Below are 18,877 nucleotides of genomic sequence, written 5' to 3'. Positions count from 1 at the left end.
AATATATTATGGATGATCAAAGAAAAAGTAAAATGTTTGAAGTATTTCAATTTGATTTTAAAATCTTGAGAAAAACTGAGAGGCAATCAGGGCCTTTTTGTGATCTGGGTAAGCTTTTGATATAGGACAAAGTTTGGACAGTGAAGGGAGCAGACAAATATATGAGAAATTCATTATTTCTCTATAGCTGGTTAATTAGAGAAAAAGTGGTCTTTATGTTCTGCCCTTACACAAAGTATGAACAACAATACAGTTACAGTTTGACCCGAGATCTGGTTTAGCTCTATTTTCAAACAAAGAGCAGAGATGAACACTGTGGCCTTATTTCCTGCCACAAAGTCTTCTGGTGCATACTCTTCTCTGAATTTGTCTGTCTGTAAATGAGTACAATCAGGTCTATTTTTTGGCAAAGGCTTGTTGTGGAGATTCAAGATAACTCTCTTGTTTGGTTTAAGCTTGGCTCTACCTTTGGAACTTTCTGGCTTGGAACAGCTTTATTTTTAAAAAGAGAGAAAGGCCCAGTAAAGCACACAACATAGAGTTTATAATCCTGCTTTGTACAGTACTCAATACTACGTTGTGTTGGATTTTACTTTTAAGTGAAAGAAATAAAAAATGTACAGTCAACATAAAAGGTTTCAGGACACGGCAGGTGACCAGGACAGATGTCAAATACCTCCAGTCTTTGACACTGTAATCAAAATAAAACAACGAACTTATGTTTAAAAAAGTTTTTGTGTGAAACTGGAAGCAATTCAAAGAGTACATGCAAGCAGTCAGAAACATAGATATGTATACTTATCTTGGCATGCAGATGTGAAAAAGGGTTACAGCCTGGCAGACTACTTTTCTCTAGCTGAAATCCTGAATCCTAAATGTACCTGAAGGCCTTGGAGATCTCTTCCTCAGGAAGGATCTTTCAATGTAGTTAAGAAAGCACATCTTGCATCTACACACATAACCTGTACAATATTTTTTTAATACCAAAATAGACAGTTTTAAGAAAATTAGTGGTCTGAATATTATCCTCTACATCTGCCAGCAAGCACTGCTTCACTAGCCTGAGAGAAGTTGCGTGTTCCTTCAGCTAAGGGCCATATTCTGGAAGCTATGTAACAGTGTGCAGCTTGTCTGTCTGCACAACAGATTGACAGACACTTTGAGACAGCCAGAAGTCATGGGCCAACTCAGTGTAGCAGTGAACCCAAGGTAGCACAACTATGCATTAATTACGTAGTTCTGTGAGGTATTTTGCTAATGACATCTGCATGCCTGTGTTTGGCTTGGAGCATGTGGCAGCCCTGATATCTGGCCACAAAAGCTCTACAGTCCTGCTTCAGGTTACTACAGTTTTGGTGCTATATTCACATCCTACCAGTTTTGTTTTCTTTTGGAAATTATCTGTGGGCCCTTGCAGATACAAGGAACTGCTACCATTGCACTCCCTGGAAGAATCAGAAAGAACTAATAAACTTGAAAGTCCTATCTAAGTCCATTTATCTTCAAGCTTCCTATTCATTAAGACTTTTTAGGGAAGAAAAATTCCAGTGAATAGTAAACAACTTTTCCTCCTTTAAGTCTGTGGGTCCTACATGGCTCTTTCATGACCTTTAGCTTATGAACGCTCATGAGATACTGCTGAAACACTGAGCCTGTGATGGATACCTATAATCTCCATTCATCCTGTCAGATCAAGATTTCCTCTACTGCAATGAAAATATGTATCATTTTAAAGGTGATCAAAAACCCCTTTGATGTATGAAACTCATTTTAAAATAAACATAGGAGTTTCATCCTCGTCTCTTAGGCACCTAATGCTGGCACCAAGCCATGTTATTATGGATTCATTTTCTTCTTCCTCACATCAATTTTTTTTTAACTCGACCTCCTATTTTATCCTATATTTAAATCATAAATTCCATGGAGTTTTGCCACGTTGGAATTCCATTCAAAACAATTTGTATTAATCAACAATACAGTGGAAAAGATAAGATGAATCCCAGATGTCCCTTGAGGGTGATAGGTAGATCAGATTTCATGGGACAAAAGAGGGTCAGACTTTTTAAAGTTTACTTAGTGAGTGAAATGTAGAAGATTGTTGTCTAAGCTGGGATACGTGGAAAGAGTTGAGGAACTTTAAAACAGTTTACAATATATGTGCTTGTATATTTCCAGAGGCCAAGAATGATTTACTATACCTGGAGTATTTCCTCTGAGCAAAAAATGACTAATAACTGGACGCTGTGCAGCATCTGACAGAACAGCTTATTGAACCAGTTCCATGGAGTACTCATGGTGTTTCAGCTACTCTGATTTCCCTACTGAGAAAGAAAGCCTGAGGTCCTCAAGCAGAGACTTGTCTAAGACTAAATAAGAACTTTAGATGAAAGCACAGACACTTAGGAGATCTAGGGACTTAACAGAACCTCCATTCAGCCCTGAAGCCTTGTTGAGTGCCCTGCTTGAATTAAGTTTCTTGCAGTCAGACTTTCCAACAGTTTAGTCTCATGAACTGAGAAATAGCTTAGGATCATACTTATCTGCTTAGATTGAACAGGGCTTATACTATAGCTTTCTCTGACAACCCCAAGATATTGCAGTATCTGACAGAGAGAAACATAAGAAAAATAATAGGAATAAATGGGAAATACAAGAAAATGTTCAACTCTGTGTCAAATAAACAGAGTGGAGATAAGGGCTAAAATAGTCAGCAAAGTATAAATGCAAATTTCAATTAACATCTCTCATTAGAAATATTTATAAAATACATTTTTCACCAAAAAAGCATCTTTTTTAAAAGTTTGTTCCCATTTTGGCAAATAATTCAATATGCAGCTTTTCATGTAATTTTAATGTTTTTTTGTTGTTCATCCCTTTTAAATATTAAAGTGAAGTGTTTAAATTAGAGTAACTTTTATTTCAGTTTGAAAAACTTCCAAATATTTAAGTCAGAAAGTAATACTAGTACATAATATTAGAGCATACTTTCCTAAAGACATCAAGGGTGCCGTATTATCAGATGAAAATCAGCTGTTCAAATTAAAAAAAAAAATATCAGAAATACCAAATTTAAGTCTATGAATTACCTAGAGTCTTGAATAGTCACAAAATGTCACTGTAATGAAAGGAATTCAGTTTGTTTGGTCTACAAAGGTTCTTTATAAATTAACACAATGGCAGCAATGGTTGGGGTATTTTTGGGTTTTGTTTGGGGTTTTTTGTTTTGGTTTTTGGTTTTTTTTTGGGTCTTGGAGTTTCTTCTATTTTTCAATAGAGATCCACAATTCTGCTTCCTGAGAAGATAGCAAATCCAGAAGTCCAAGCTTCTATCATTTGCAAGATACTACAAGGACTTATTTCCAAGTATGAAGAAATAATTTCTAGATGACACACAGAGGTTTTAAAATGCATCCAATCAGAAATAAGATGGTAGTTATTAAAATCCAGCAGTTTGAAGAACAGACTGTAGTCAAAATAAATGATCTGATGAAATTCCACTTAAAAAGTGAACTGACATTAAATAAATCACGTGTCAGTAAGGAGATATGTGTAGTGCCTATAATTTTTTTTAATTATTGTTTTACCGCAAAATGTGAACTGGGAGGTTTGATTGTAAAAGACTTTACATAGCATTTCTAGTCACCACTGGGTAGAAAAATTAAATCCTGCTAATCATTCTTGTGCTCTGAAAAAATCTACTTGGTGATGATGCTTCTCATACACATAAGCCAATGCTTCTGAGACTTATGCACTTATATGGAAGTTAAGGTTTGACACTTTACAACAGGCTGGGATTTAGTGCGTGGAAAGAAGATAGTGTTATTTTGTGGAAAGTAAGATGAGCAATATCATTGCTGCTGTATACAAAATGCAGCATGAGCTGATAAAAAACAGAGATGGAAGTAGATTGTCTTAATGCAAGCCAAAAAATGGGGGATGTCATTACAGTTGGTACTTCAGCCAAGTGAAGAAAGTGAGGTATATATAAAAAGAGTTGCAGGTGGTGTTTACAAGTTTTAGTTCTGTGATTTATGGGGTCTACCATCTACAGATTTTATCCTAGGCTTAATGGAACTGCTCTAAACCTTGTTGAAAGCACTAGTAATGTTCTGCAGCTTCACTGTCAGTCTCATGCCTCTTTTTTTTTATTTTTTTTTGAGTCTGATTCAGAAAGCAGTGCAGTGAAAGGAAAAATACCAGGGAAAATAAAAATGTTTTCAATCACAATAAGGAGTTTCATAATTGAGGAGAATGAAGAGAGAAGGCATGCAGACAATACATAGTCCAACAAACACCTTTCAGAGATATTTTCATGTAAATGGAGGGAAAAGAAAGAAAAACATAGCATAGGGACAGAAGGACTGAAAATGAGAAATGACAAATGAGATGATATGACAGCCTGGTACAGTATCTGAAAAGAACCTAGCAACTAAGAATGCACCTAGAAGAAGGAACAAAGAGTGTGCTAGATCGGGAAAAAAAAGAAAAAAGAAAAAGAATGAGTAAAACATTCCTACTCAGAGTTTGGAAATATTTTTGTTTATTTTGCTTAATGTTTAGTATAATAACCCAAACAGATGCAAAAACATGTTTTCATTACATTCAGACCAGTTTTCTAAAGAAAAACAAATGACTCTCTCTCCCACAACTATATTCTAAAATGGCTGGGAACATGCTTCGAGTAAGTATGAATAGTAAGAAGAAAAAAACAGATGAATTCAAGCCTAAATCATCTTCAGATTCTCTCATTCCTTTTTTTACTATTTACACATTTGGCTTCATACCCAAAATCTTTCCAATTGCTGATCATCAACAGGCAATGCAAGTGGCAAACATACTGGTCTGGATTTGTTCATTTAAGAACTGCTCAGAAGCCTTACAGACAACAATTTTTCTTATAGACTATATTGTGCAAAATGGTTCAGCACCCCTAGAATAATTAATATAGATCACTGGAAAAACACGCATGCCACTCTTTCCCCTTGCCTCTCTTTATCTCATTTTTTCCCTTCTGTAATTTAATTTCAGGATGAATTAAAACCAGCTGTAGCAAAATCTTGTAAATGATAGTGCCTATAAAATGTGTTCATTGCCAGATTCCAAGAAGTATTCTTCTCATTCTCCAGTTTTCACATTTGAAATAGTTTGCTTTTAGTATATGTGACTACCCATCCTTTCCTGCAAGAGCACAATCATAAAGTCAGTAATGACAGTGTTTCTGTTAGTTCACAGAAAGACAGTTCGCAAAAAATAAAAAGACTCGTTATTTTATGAACAATAACATAATTCCTCAAGTTATGTACAAGCTAATGGTAATGGAAACTTGTATTTCAGGACTCACTGATTTTCACAAGAATCAAAGAAATTTTACAGGAATTTTCAATGATGCACAACAGCTAGCTTCACTTGCAGGGGCAGAATGGGGAGATTTGCTCTCATTTTCCTTTTAAGCAAAGAATGTCATCTAACAGATGAAAATGTAGGTCTTGAGCCTGGAATTTCCATCCTCTGGATTTTCAGAGTCTTTGTGGATGAAATCTTAGCAGGCAAAACCTGAGTTAACAAAAATATACACAATATTGTGGGCCTTTTCTAGTGCAGAATTCCACAACAAGCCATTGTGTTAATGAATTGTTTCCAAGATGCACCTTGTGTGTATGTATCCTTAGATTTTGGAGACAAAATAGTAAACTTCATTGAAGACAAAGCGTATAATTTAATTTTTTTTTTTTTTTTTACTATTCTGAAAGAGACAAATAGTATTTCAGGGTCACAGCTAAACAACTCAGTAACAGAAGGGATTTTAGAAGAGAGATGGAAGTCTGGGGTTCTCAAGCTGCTTTGGATTCATACTGGTGCAGCACAAGGCATTTCTAAGTTCCCAACCTCAGACACATGTGGCTGTGGACTACCATGGCTGTACCACAAGTTCCGATGCTGATCATGGTCCCAGTGTCCCTCCAGTGCCTGATATTCTGAATACTGGTGGACAGTGCCCAGGATTAGGAAAGACTATAAATAGAAGGGCATAACATCTGAACCAAAGAAATACTCAACATACTTTAAAAGTAGAAAACACTGTCCTCCCAAAATCAAATGTCTGCAAAATGAATGCAGCAGCCAAGTACTTTCTTTGTGACATAAAGCTGTATTTGGAATGCCTAGTCAAAGCACAATGCAGTCAGAAGCTTGACAATAGTTTGATTTATTTCTAGTTTTGTAAGTTTACAAAAAGAAAGCAAATGAACACTCCCTTAATCCTTTTATTAAGGACAAGAGAACATAGCACAAGTCATTCTTTAACCTCTCCCAAAAATGGTTTGAAATAATAAATGCAGTCCTGGGTTTTCATATTTCAGTGGCAAAACTGTCACTGATTTCAGCAGAGTAAAGATGAAAGTTTGAAAGTTTCATTTTCGATTATTTGGTATAAAATAATTAAGTTAGTTCTGCAGCTGCATGCCTCACTACTATATTGGAAATTCTGGAACCAGTATTGCCAAATACAAGGTATGCAAAGGAATTGCCTGACAAAACTATGCATGGTTTTATTTTGAAAGAAAACTGTTCAGGTGCGCATTTGCAGAGCAGAACCTAAGCTAAAAATAACATTAAAAAAATATTCCTTATCTTAGAAAGTTAAACTCCATGATTCCAAAACATAGGTTGCAACCTAGTTAAAATCCCAGCCTCTCATCAAGGTGACTCAGGAACAGTTAGCGGCAGCAGAGCAGGATGCTAGTTTGTCTCACTGTTCTGAACATACACAGGGCAGGTCAGATACAGAAAGAGACTGTCACAATGTGCATGAACACACAACTAAAACAAAACTAATGGGTTTAACTGTAGTCCAATTAGCCTTTAACAGTATAACTTTTTTTTCTTCATGTCATATCACAGAGCTATGGCATGCAGCTTGACTAGCACAAATCAGCCTTCCCATTCCCTACACAGTTGTGGTGTATCTTAAATTCCTCAGATGAAATTTGGATTGCTAATCTACCAGAAGACCTATCTATTAACTACTGTAGGTTTTGTCAGGGAAGCTGAAGGTTAGACTGAAAAGACATTTCAGGAACTCAAAGGATACACTCAGAACAAATTTCAGAGGACTCAGAGAGTCACAGAATATTCTGAGTTGGAAGAGACTCACAAGGATTATCAAAGTCCAACTCCTAAAGAACTGTGGTGGTTTGGGCTAGGCCTTCCTTGGTGACCAGTTTGTAACCAAGGAAGGGTCCAGATTTACCCAGTATTCCCTATGACTTTTACGTAAGCCAGGCTATAAGAAGAAAGGAGGAGAGGCCTTCGCTCTCTTTCCTTCCGGTAGCTTGGAGGTGCAGGTTCCCTGCTGTTGAGTCTGCCGTGTTGGGGAGCGAGGCCTGGTTAGGCCCTGTCGACCTTGGGAGACAGAGGCTGCCGGCGATCGTTCCGGAGTGACTCTCGGTTGTCCCAAGGAGAGTAGTGAGATATTTCTTTGCTAACTCTTCTAGTTGTTAGATATTGGGTCACTAAATGGGATACATATATATATATATTATTTTGGTTTTGTTCCTTTTCCCTTCCCCCTTCCCTTTCCCTTGTGAAATTGTATATATTTTTAATTATATATAATTGTAATATAAATGTAAATATATTTATATATCTCACTTTAGCTGTCTCTCTCTCGTTTCGGGTTTTCTTAGTTTGTTTTTCTCCCTCTTCTCCCTGAGGTTTTTTTTTGGGGGGGGACTTCTGGTGGTAAAGTTTGGAGACTTGGCAGGGAGCCAGCTTCAAACCATATCAAGAACTGACAGAAATCTTACTGCGTGGGAGACTGCAACTCAGATAGAAGCAGTTTCTTTCATTATGAACTGTGGTCTATTGAAAAAAAGATGAGCTAAATATGAGTGAACATATTAGTTTTTTTTAACTTAAACTCTTAAGCTTTCTTAAACAAAGTTCCTATTGAAAGGCTTCTGAATATGTCCCTATGAGGCACGAGAAAGCTTGGCCCAACGTATGTTTGATTTCATTTTCCATCTTTACTGGTAAAACTGACATTTCTCCACATAACTTGAGACCCTTTACTATTCTTGGCACCCTATAAAACTTTCCGTATGAAAATCTTTATTTCTATTTTCACCAGTGAAAACATACTTTCACTTTGTTGAGACAGAAGTTGAAGCTTCTTATTTTATTGTTTTGAAAACTTCATTGGCTATATGCAAAACAAAACAAACAAGAGCCTTTGAAAATGCCAAAACATTGGTACAGTCTATGTAAAACTGTTTTTCTAAGACATGCAACAGAATTACAATGCTGTGAGGGCACAAGTGAACAGAAACATACAAAATTATAGAATCACATATCTCTTACTAACTTGTCTTCAATTCTTAACAGCTTAATCCTGCAGTGTAACAGACTACCCAAGTGAACCAGATGGTTATCAAAGTAATACTGGGAACGCAAGTTGTCTTGGTTCTGGCAGGGAGGTTGTAAATAGCAACTCTGAAGTTCCGTTGACATTTTATTTGTGAGGGCTGTGACTCCAATCCCTTCCAAATAGTTTTAGCATCAGGCCATAATCTCTCTGCTTTTCAAGAAACTGACTGTGGTCTGTGGTATAAAGGCAATTTAGATAACAAATATTCTCACTATCACTTGACCAAATTATTTGCTGTAACATGAATGCAATTGTGCCCTAGTTAGAACAGCTGGGCCCAGTTCATCACTGGATAGGTGTAACCCAAAACTGTGTATTCTATAGCCTTTCATGCCATTTCCCAGAAACTGTTATCAATGAACCATTTACACCATCTGCACATAGAGCCTGACTCCTCAGGCTACAAACTAGGTGTTAAGAGGCCTGCGAGATAGGAGGTTGCTTTTGTCCTCACAACCATTAAGAAATCCCCTACCCTGAGGGAGGTACTGAGCATTCCTGCCTGAACTGGAGGATATATAATCTTGGAGTCTTAGGACTTTTTTAACCACTCGTAGGATCCAGAGGAAGACTGCAGATTGCTCTCAACCAGACTGCAGATCACTGCTCTTGACTGGACTGCAACCACCACTTTTCAACCAGACTGCAACCACCACTCTTGACCAGACTGCAACAGCACTCTCACCAACAGGTTTTTCCCTCTCCTTTTACTTTGGACTCAGGGGGGCCAAAGAACACCACTCTGTTCATGCCCCAGGGTGCTGGGTTATACATTTGGGTTTAGTGGGTTAAAACCAATTGTTTGTCTGTACAATCATACTTACTGTATTATTTTATTAAATTGTTATTCTGATTTATAATCTCTCTTTTGAGTTGAGTTCATTTCCCCTGCTGGTTTACCTTTAAACTAGCACAGATTGTCATATGGGATAATTTGTATCATATCAAAGCTATACTTCACTTACCACATTGCTGCATGTTCTGTACCGGATGTTTCGTCCTTCACAGGTCCTGTGTCCAAAAATTAAAAACAAACCCAAAACCATTAACAGCTGAACATAAAAAGCAAACACATAATATTTACCATGTCAGTATCTTTCTCATACTTATCTCTAATCACCTACTCCCCCACCAACTCTCTTCCTCAAAGTAAAGGGCCCTCTGCCCCTACTGAGGCATGAATTCTACAACTCCCTAGTTTCCTACCTTTGGTTTAAAAATTACTTTCTAGAACATATCATCAGCTTACAAATAAGGTTGGAGGTCAGAATACAACATGTAAGGCAACATCTGAATCACATTAATAATGTCTTGTATCTCCCTGCAATTCGTAATGATTTCACAAGGGCACAGCTCTGTACCTACCTGGGCACAGACCTTAGCACTGACACAGTCTGAGCAGACAGGCTTTATCTGCCAGGGAACAACTGGGCACTGGGAGGAAGGAACTATGCCTGCAGTGGTGTGAGATTATAGAATTATCACCTCTCTCTAGACCAGGTTGCTCAGAGCCCAATCCAACCCAGCCTCGAACACTTCCAGGGATGGGCATCTACAGCTTCTCCTGACAACCTGTTCCAGTGCCTCACCACCCTTACAGTAAAAAAATTTCTTCATATCTAATCTGAACCTACTCAGGCTAGTATGACAGCACTTCTACAGAACTTGATGTAAGAGGAGAAAGAGAGCATAAAACTTCCCCTCAATTCACTAGCCCCTCACTACTCCCAGAACCCAGCTGAAGAACAGCATCTAAAGAGCAGTTGGGCCAAGCAAGGTCAAGAAGAGCACATACCCTGACGTGCTCTCCATGGCTCTCCCCCTCTTCTCCCACAGCAGACCCATACCAGCCCTGATGCTGGCTGGACTCCCAAAAGAGAGGTCAACAGCCAGATTACCTTCTTAGCACTCGCAGCTTGTATTCTGAATATTTGACCTTAGGTGAAGTTTCATGTGTTTTATTAGTTCAGACAGCATACTCCGTGGAGGTCCTCAGTACAAAAGAGAATGCAGGGTTTGGCTTTTAAAATTTATTCTTCAAAAGAACAGAATTCCTAACAGTTTTTATTTCTTAATTTCACAACTTTTCCCCCCACACTTACCCCTCTTTCTTTTTTTTGGCCAGGACTTAACAAGTACACATTCTTTCAAATGCCTGCCAAGTCTGAACTTTTAAATCCAAACCATTTCAAACTATCCAAGGAAAAGGGCATTCTTCCCCCACCCCTTTTTTTTTTTTAAACAGGAAACTTTTTCCATACTGAGTTAACTCTAAAATAAACAGAATAGGTTTCCTTTAAGCTATTGAAGTCATCCTTTCTGTTTCTGTTATCCACGGATCCACAAGACTTAATTGTGAAATTCCTCCAGTAGTCATTCACACCTATGTCAACACAAAGTCAGGGCAAACCACAATTTTGCAAATGTACCACAGTGGTCTAAATGACACAGGAGAAGACAAAAAAGTAAATAAATCTCTCAAAATTTTAGAAGAAATCTGAGCATAAAGATAACACATTCTGTTGTGTAGCATTTGGTATATTAAAAAAAAATCTATTAAAACATAATAGAAATATAATTAATTCAAGGAAATTTTGATCATTGCAAGTATGCACAGAAGTGAAAAGTGTGCACAGAGTAGCACTAGAAAAAATTACTTCTGGCAGTACAATAATAAAAATTTTATTCACAATAGGCTGTGAACTAAAAACAACAACAACCACCAAACACCCAACTGACATCCCGTGCCCACCACCACTATCTCAGTTATTCCTAAGCAATAAAGACAAGTTTCTAAAGGTAGTGTGAAAACCTGTTTATATGCCATTCAATAGAAGTACTTTGCTTATATATATATATAAAAAAGTATATTAAACAGTGTGCAGGCAGTCCTAGGGCAGACTTTGTATACCATACTGAATAACTGGTTTGTCAAGCTTGACACATGCTCCACCCATCTCTCAGAAAAGCCACAAACCTGTAAGACAGTAGTTTGCTTCACACAGACCTGCTGTTACCTCAGTTTCAATTACCTTAAACCATTGAACTGACAGGGAAATTTAAACTTCCTATCAGTTGTCTCTCAGTTTCTTCTTCTTTTCATGGTTTCTTTGTATCATCTGTTTTGAAATGAAAAACTTATTTTTCACTTATTCTTTGCCTTAGAGAAAAGAATAGGTACTATCATTAGACCTATGCCAAAAAACTATTCAGGTATTTTCTTCCCTTTTTGCTTCTTCGGCTAATGGCGAGGGATGTTCAGATAAAATGTACGATTCTGGATGCAGCTAGTGCTGTGATGATTCATGAGCACTAGGAACCACTCCTGCAAAATTCCCCTTGTTCCTCTGCAAGACCAAACTTTGGAGTTTAGTTATTTAAGTTCATTAGTTTCCCAGTTATCACCATCAACCAAAGCAGGCTTTCAGCTTGAGATGATATATTTTCACAATAGATTTGCAGAGTAGTTTGCATTTCAGATCTATGCTGATTCAGGACAGTATTCCAGATTCTCTTAAGTGTAAGTATCTACTTTTGGATTCAAAATCATGGGATTTGCATGCGTATCTTAGCATGGATGCTTTCCAGAATCCCAAAGCACTGAGGATCTAACATACAATGAAAGACCATGGCAGATCAGTGAGACCATGTTGTGAGATACAGTCACCATAGATTCTCTTACCTCTGCAGGGTATAAATCAGAACTCATATCAACAAGGCATATACACTGCCTGTAGAAAAACTCAGAAGTCAACCAAAATGCCAAGTTTGTCTTGGGAACAGCAAGAAGGACTTCTAGCTTTCTCTGTTATCTACACTCAGGGGGATTTTTCAGCAGAGAAAGGTAGCTGAGGATTTGGCTTGACAGTGAATTATTATCAAGTGAATACGAAAGAAAAGCAAGCTGTTGGGAATCATGTTTCATTCCTTAAACTTAGTCACTTGTTTCGAGTAAAGTTTCTGAAAGAGATTAACAATGTTTAAGATATTAAAATATTCACTTCTCTTAATGTAAACAATCCAAACCCCTGGTATTTATTTCTCCAGGTTCCAGTTTGTAAAGAGACTTAGTTCAAGTCCCCCCCTCAAAGGTCTTAAGTAGATGTGTATTTGTGCTCAAAAAGAGTTAGAAGCACTGCAACAATTCATGCCAATAAGAATAGCAACCCCATGTCAAAGTTGTCTTTATCTGTAATTACCAAAGATGACGAAAGAGATTTGCAGAGGAGGACCTCATCAACTCCTGATATTCTCAGCAGTCTCAAAGTTTGAAATGCCTTCCTTAGAGAGACAAGTCTCCACATAAACAAGCAACTATGAGCCATGAGTGGGTTATTTTTGTCCATATGAATTTTGATGCAACTGTTCACTACAGTGTTTTGGAAGCTGATGTAATGTTAAACAGCCTTCACTCCTTTATTCTCACACCCCTTGATAACCACATCTCTGGGACAGATTCTGGGTTTTGCACTGTACTTATGAGAAAAGTACACTGTGGGCCTGTCAGCCTGTAACAGCCCTCCCCTTCCCCTGGTGCTAGCAGACATGAGGACAGGCTACACACACAGAGTAACACCATATTGCATCTCTCTTTTCTCAGCCTGTTGGTCTTACCTGTTTCTAAAATGTACAGCATTATGACCCCCTGTCATCTTCAATGCAATTTCTGTGTTTGTCCCTCTCTGAGGAAAAGTGAGTCTCTTATTCCTTTATAGCCCATTTCCCATAAAGGAAGTGCGAGGGAAGGCCATGAACACCAAATTGTTATGAACAAGGAAGATGCATCAGGACTGCATTGACTTTAAGGAGTTCACCTTTTGAAACTATCTGATTGGGTCTGCAAACCTCACATCCAAATCATTCCACTGTCCAAATCATTCAGTCAGTTGAAAAGATGTGTAAAGATTCTTCCATATCCTTTTTTCACCTTGCCTGCCATGGAGGACTGTTGAGAAGCACTGGTATGTTTTGCCATGCATCTTAGCATTGCAACTGTAAAAATATTTCATTCTCTCTGTTTAGAAGACTGTCTCTTACAAGCTCCTGTGTGTTGCTGAAATGGGAAATACCAGAGGAGTTACATGAACAGTTAACTTTGAGACAAGGAAAGATGTCATGGCTACACAAGCCAACTTTCCCTGCCAAATTGTGTTACAGATCTTATGAATATTCTTTCTTTGGGAGTAAAAAAAAATAAACAATCAGGAGACAAAATACCAACTTCAGTCACTATATGCAGGAAGCTGGTGAGGGTACTGATCTAGGGCCACAAAATGCAAACTTTTACCATAAATAATGTTGTTCACAATCTTGCTATTAGGCAAGCAATAATTCTGATGTAAATATTGTTATTATACTTAGCATCAATGGTACCATGTGAATTTCATGAGGCTCAACAAGGCCAAATGTAAGATTCTGCTTCAAACAGACTGAGTGATGAATTGACCAAGAGCAGAGAAGGACTTGGGGATACTGGTGGATGAAAAATTAAATAGGAGCTGACAATGTGGACTTGCAGTCCAGAAAGTCAATTTTATCCTGAGCCACATAAAGAGAAGTGTGGCCACCCGGTCAAGGGAGATGATTTTCTCCCTCTACTCTCATGGGATCCCATCTCGACTATTGTGTTCAACTCCGGTCACCAGTACAAGACAGACACTGACCAGATCCAGAGAAGGGTCACAAATATAATTAATGGGCTGGAACACTTCTCCTATAAAGAAAGACTGAGAATGTTGGGGTTGCAAATGGGTTCATAAGGCAAAAAAGTCCTCTTTAACTAACTTAATTTCCTTATATAACAAGGTTAGCCATCTAGGTGACCAGTAGATGTATTTTTCTGCAATTTAGCAAAGCTTTGAATACAGTTTGTCGCAGTATCTTTGTGGTACATTTTTATTTCCAATTTATTCTTTGCCTTATTCTGAGTCACTGATTGTTATTTTCTAAGCAACAGCTGGCATTAAATGACACTTCCTAAACGTAGAAAAATATGACTGCCTCATCCAATTAAAATAACAAAAATCCAATTTAAGAAAAATAAAGGAAAATAAAGAGAAAAAGTTGACAGAGTGCTTTCAGAATACTGTTTATTTTCAGCATTTACATATTTTTCACTGCAGTATTTTTTATTTTCTTAAGAATCTTTTTAGAAGTGTCTTTAGCTTTAGATTTGCACGTTACATATCTTGCAGATATAGAGAAAGCAATTACAGAAAATATTGCAAATATTTTTCACTCTCCAAGAAAAGAAAAAAAAAGCAAAAATTAAAAAAACCCCAACCTTTCAGCCAAACAAGGGCAAGAGCTCTCTTCACAGCCCAAGTGGAAAGAAATACAATATTAAATCTCAACTGGCCTGCTCTAACACAAAGATACTACATAGAACATACTGCAAGCCCAAAAGTACTAACAGCCTAAATCTGAACATGCCTGAGATTGGATTAGGATCGAAGTTTTGCAGGTGGTCTTTATAAAACATATGTGCTGAACAGGAACCCAAGCTCTCCGCATTTTAAGGAAGTTTGAACCTGTGTCTAAATCATGTGTGGCAGCCCACTTCTGCTGAAATGCACCCTTTCTCATGCACAATCTGGTGCTTGGGTCTTTAGAGAATCACATCTTAACTCTCTCATGGGAAGTACAGCTTAGAAAAACTCCACATCATGCAAAGGCCTGGGTGATTTAATTCTTGATAATCTAAGTCTCAGAACAGATTTATTGAAAGACTTATGAATAGACAAGGCTCTTCCAGTGAAAACGGATATATGAACAGTATATCATCCAAGTGAAGGCTTCACAGACATTTTCGTTAGCCAGGCTACTTCTCAATGGACAGATGGATTTAAGGAGACCATATCTATCACTCATCTGCAGGTACAACACTGATTACCATTCATTCTACTGATCAGTTTATCATCCAAAACACCAACATATAACATCCCTGTGCCAGCTCTAGCAAGGAATTACATGGGAAAACAGCACTAGGAAAGCATTTTATATATTTTTAGATAGTTCAGTGAGGTGCAAAAGCCAGAAATTAGGACAGCCAGCACAGTATGGTTAACTGGTTCTCTGAAGACCAGCAGCAACCACTCCACAGATCACAAGGCTCAGCTACACTGTGTGCAATTTGCAGCTTCTTATAATGTTGACACGTTGACTGAAGTTTAAGATTGTTCCTTGCTGCTTCTGCCACTAGGAAGAGATAGAGCTATAATCTCTCTCAAAAAAACTGGGAAAGCTTCTCCAGCAAATGAAACCAGAAAACATTCTCATAATTAAAGATTTCACTAATCCCAGATTAAAGGAAACACTTCATAAAGTGGTCTAACTTGACTTATTTAGCAGTGCCAGGATAGAGCAGACTGAATTTATATTATTGCACGATAACGGCAGTAATGTGTGTAAGCATGTCTAGTTGACAATGAAGCAACTCAAAACCTAGAATAATTGTTCCATTGTAATTTTCACTCAGAGAGTTTAAAGGACCTTTTATCAATGTTAGATGTGAAAAACTTCAGAATCTCTGGCAGTCCTGAGACAGATGAGCCTCTGCCTGCAGCCTGAGAAAAGGGCCACAGCCACATGCTTGGACTACAATCAGTAATCCAAATTCAGTTATGAAGCAGTAATAGTAGACAACATTTTGGTATCAAAGTTATGTAGATGAAACTTTAAATGACATTTTTTTTCAAATATGTAGTATTTTACATGCCCTGGCCCCGGTGGCCAGCCACACCAGGCAGGCTCCTGGTGACCCCTTTTCAGCACTAGCCATGTAGTCCAAGACTCAGCTATTCAGTCCATCACACAACTACAGGTGAAGTATGAATTGGATATTGCCCCCACTTTAGGAGAAACCCTTAAGGCCATACAGCAGGTGAAAACTGGCAAGGCAGCTGGGGTTGACAGAATTCCACCCAAAGTCTGGAAACATGGGGGCCTTGCACTCCATGCTAAATTTCACAAGTTTGTGGTGTGCTGTTGGGAACTAGGCGAACTACCATCAGACCTTGATAAGAAGAAAGGAATTAAATCAGACTGCTCAAATTACTGTGGTATTACTCTGCTCTCCATTGCTGGCAAAATTCTGGCAAGAATACTCTTGAACAGACTAATACCCGCTATAGCAGAAGGAATTCTATCCGAAAGCCAATGTGGTTTCAGAGCCAACAGGAGTACCACAGACATGGTATTTGTTCTCAGACAACTGCAAGAGAAGTGCAGGGAACAGAACAAAGGTCTCTATGTAACCTTTGTTGGCCTCACCAAGGCTCATTATAATGTGAGCAGAAAAGGTCTGTGGCAGATTTTGGAACGTTTAGGATGTCCCCCTAAGTTCCTTAAAATGATCATCTCACTCCATGAGAATCAGCACGGCCAAGTCAGATATGGCGATGCACTTTCTGAGCCCTTTCAAACATCCAATGGTGTGAAACAAGGCTGTGTTTTTGCTCCAACCCTATTCACAGTCTTTTTCAGCATGATGCTCCAAAGGGCCATGGAAGACCTCGATGATCAGGACGGTATCTACATTCGATACCGTACTGATGGAAGCCTATTCAACGTTAGGTGACTGAAGGTCCATACTAAAACCTTAAATTATCTTGTCTGGGAGCTGCTTTATGCTGATGATGCCGCCCTTGTTGTCCACACAGAAGCAGCTCTGCAGCATTTAACATCCTGCTTTGCAGACGCTGCTGAGCTCTTTGGGCTGGAAGTCAGCTTAAAGAAGACTGAAGTTCTCTATCAGCCTGCACATCAGGAAGTCTTCCATCATCCCCATATCACCATTGGCGAATCAGTGCTCAAATCAGTCCAGCAGTTTAATTACCTAGGTAGCCTCATCTCCTCAGATGGTAAGATTGACGGAGAGATAGACAACAGGTTAGTAAACGCTTATAGTGCCTTCGGAAGGCACTAATACGTCTTTCTAGAACGAGCAGCAATCACAAGTATTGAGGCCATATTGCTGAGAACACAGCTGCATTGGGCAGGGCATGTCTCAAGGATGAAGGACCACTGCCTCCCCAAGATCGTGCTTTATGGTGAACTTGCCACCGGCTGCCACAAGAGAGGAGCCCCGAAGAGGAGATACAAGGACTCCCTGAAACAACATCTCAGCCTTGGCCATATTGATCAACATAACTGGTCTACTCTGGCCTCCAGTCAGGAGCTTTGGAGACACACCATCTATAATGCTGCTGCTTCTTTTGAGAACGCACAGAGGATCACTCTTAAGGAGAAAGAATCCTGCCTTGCAGAATATACCACCTAAGGAGTCTTTCTGCTGTGCCTTTTGCAACCAGACGTGTCTATCTCGAACTGGCCTCTTTAGCCACCAGCACACTTGTAACAAACATGGGTAGAGCCCTCCCCAAATCTTTGTTCGCGAAGCCTAGCCATGATGATGAGTATTTTACGTATCCTGTTTTCTGGGCTAGCCAGAATTGTTTTAATGGTTTCTGTAATGGGTTTGTTACCCTCCCTGGGAGGGAAAAGGAACTAGATAGATCACCTGATTCATACTGTGCCAATAAGGTATTCCATACCACATTACATCAGCTCAGATATAAAAGAGACGAGAAGGAAGCAAGGTGCTCTCTTCTCTTACGGGTAGCTGCGTGGAATAGTTGGGTCATTTCTTCTTCAGAGCCGAGCGTTCTCCTGGGGAAGTAGTCTTTATTGTTAGTTCTTCTCTGTGTGTATAGTGTTTATATTTTTTCTCTCTGTGTAAATATTAAACTACCTTTCTTAGCAGGTTCGGTTTTGCAGTTTTTTTTTTCCTTTTCCTTCTTTTCTCCTCCCCTCTCCTCTGAGGGGAGGCTGGGTGCAAGCCCAGGGGATACCTGGCATTCAGCCAAGGTAAACAATAACAAACCTGGTGCTGAAATCCGGGAAGACTGCCAAGAAAGGTTGTTTATATAAACACTGCCTTACTTATGTCTTTGTTTTTGCTAACTTGGGAACATACTAATATAAACATGGCCCTATGCCCAGTCCTTGTATTTACACCTTTGATTTTACTAACAATTCTCATGGGCTCTGTGACCTATCTTCTAAAAGACCACCAGGGGGATAGATACAATTTTCTTTCCCTTCTTAATTTTGATATAGATGGTTTGGTAATGAAGGCACCAGTGATTCTTACTAATCCTTATTTAAGCTGCCTGGCAATGGTACTGCTTATAACCAACACTATGAGAATGTTATGGGGATTGGGGAATGCAGTATTGTCTTTGTTGTAGGACAAAACAAACTTCGAAAGAGAATTTACTGGGATATGCCTTAAAGGGCCCAGTTCCTGGGTGGCAGGGTATGTGGATGAATTTAAGCAGGTTTTTAGGGCGTTTAACATCCCCCGTTGCTTGGGACTTCACACCAGAACCAAGTATTCAACCCCAACAAACTGACACATCATTTAATGGAATGATGCCTTGCCTACCCCAA

At 38.7% G+C, this 18,877-nt stretch overlaps 1 protein-coding gene across 3 annotated transcripts in view; it reads right to left on the bottom strand.

The window, feature by feature from the left end:
- ADAMTSL1 (ADAMTS like 1) overlaps positions 1-18,877 on the bottom strand; it is a 375,877-nt gene that overhangs the window by 145,172 nt on the left and 211,828 nt on the right. For all 3 annotated transcript variants that reach the window (XM_017806263.1, XM_017806264.1, XM_017806265.1), the window contains one exon: positions 9,391-9,436. In XM_017806263.1, the coding sequence (XP_017661752.1) occupies positions 9,391-9,436 (46 nt within the window). The remainder of the gene's footprint in view (positions 1-9,390; positions 9,437-18,877) is intronic.

Source organism: Lepidothrix coronata, unplaced genomic scaffold (assembly GCF_001604755.1).
Source record: "Lepidothrix coronata isolate B3197 unplaced genomic scaffold, Lepidothrix_coronata-1.0 Scaffold14, whole genome shotgun sequence".
Lineage (NCBI taxonomy): Eukaryota > Metazoa > Chordata > Aves > Passeriformes > Pipridae > Lepidothrix > Lepidothrix coronata.
The sequence above is the reverse complement of the archived record's forward strand: the minus strand, read 5'-3'. Positions and strand labels throughout refer to the sequence as shown.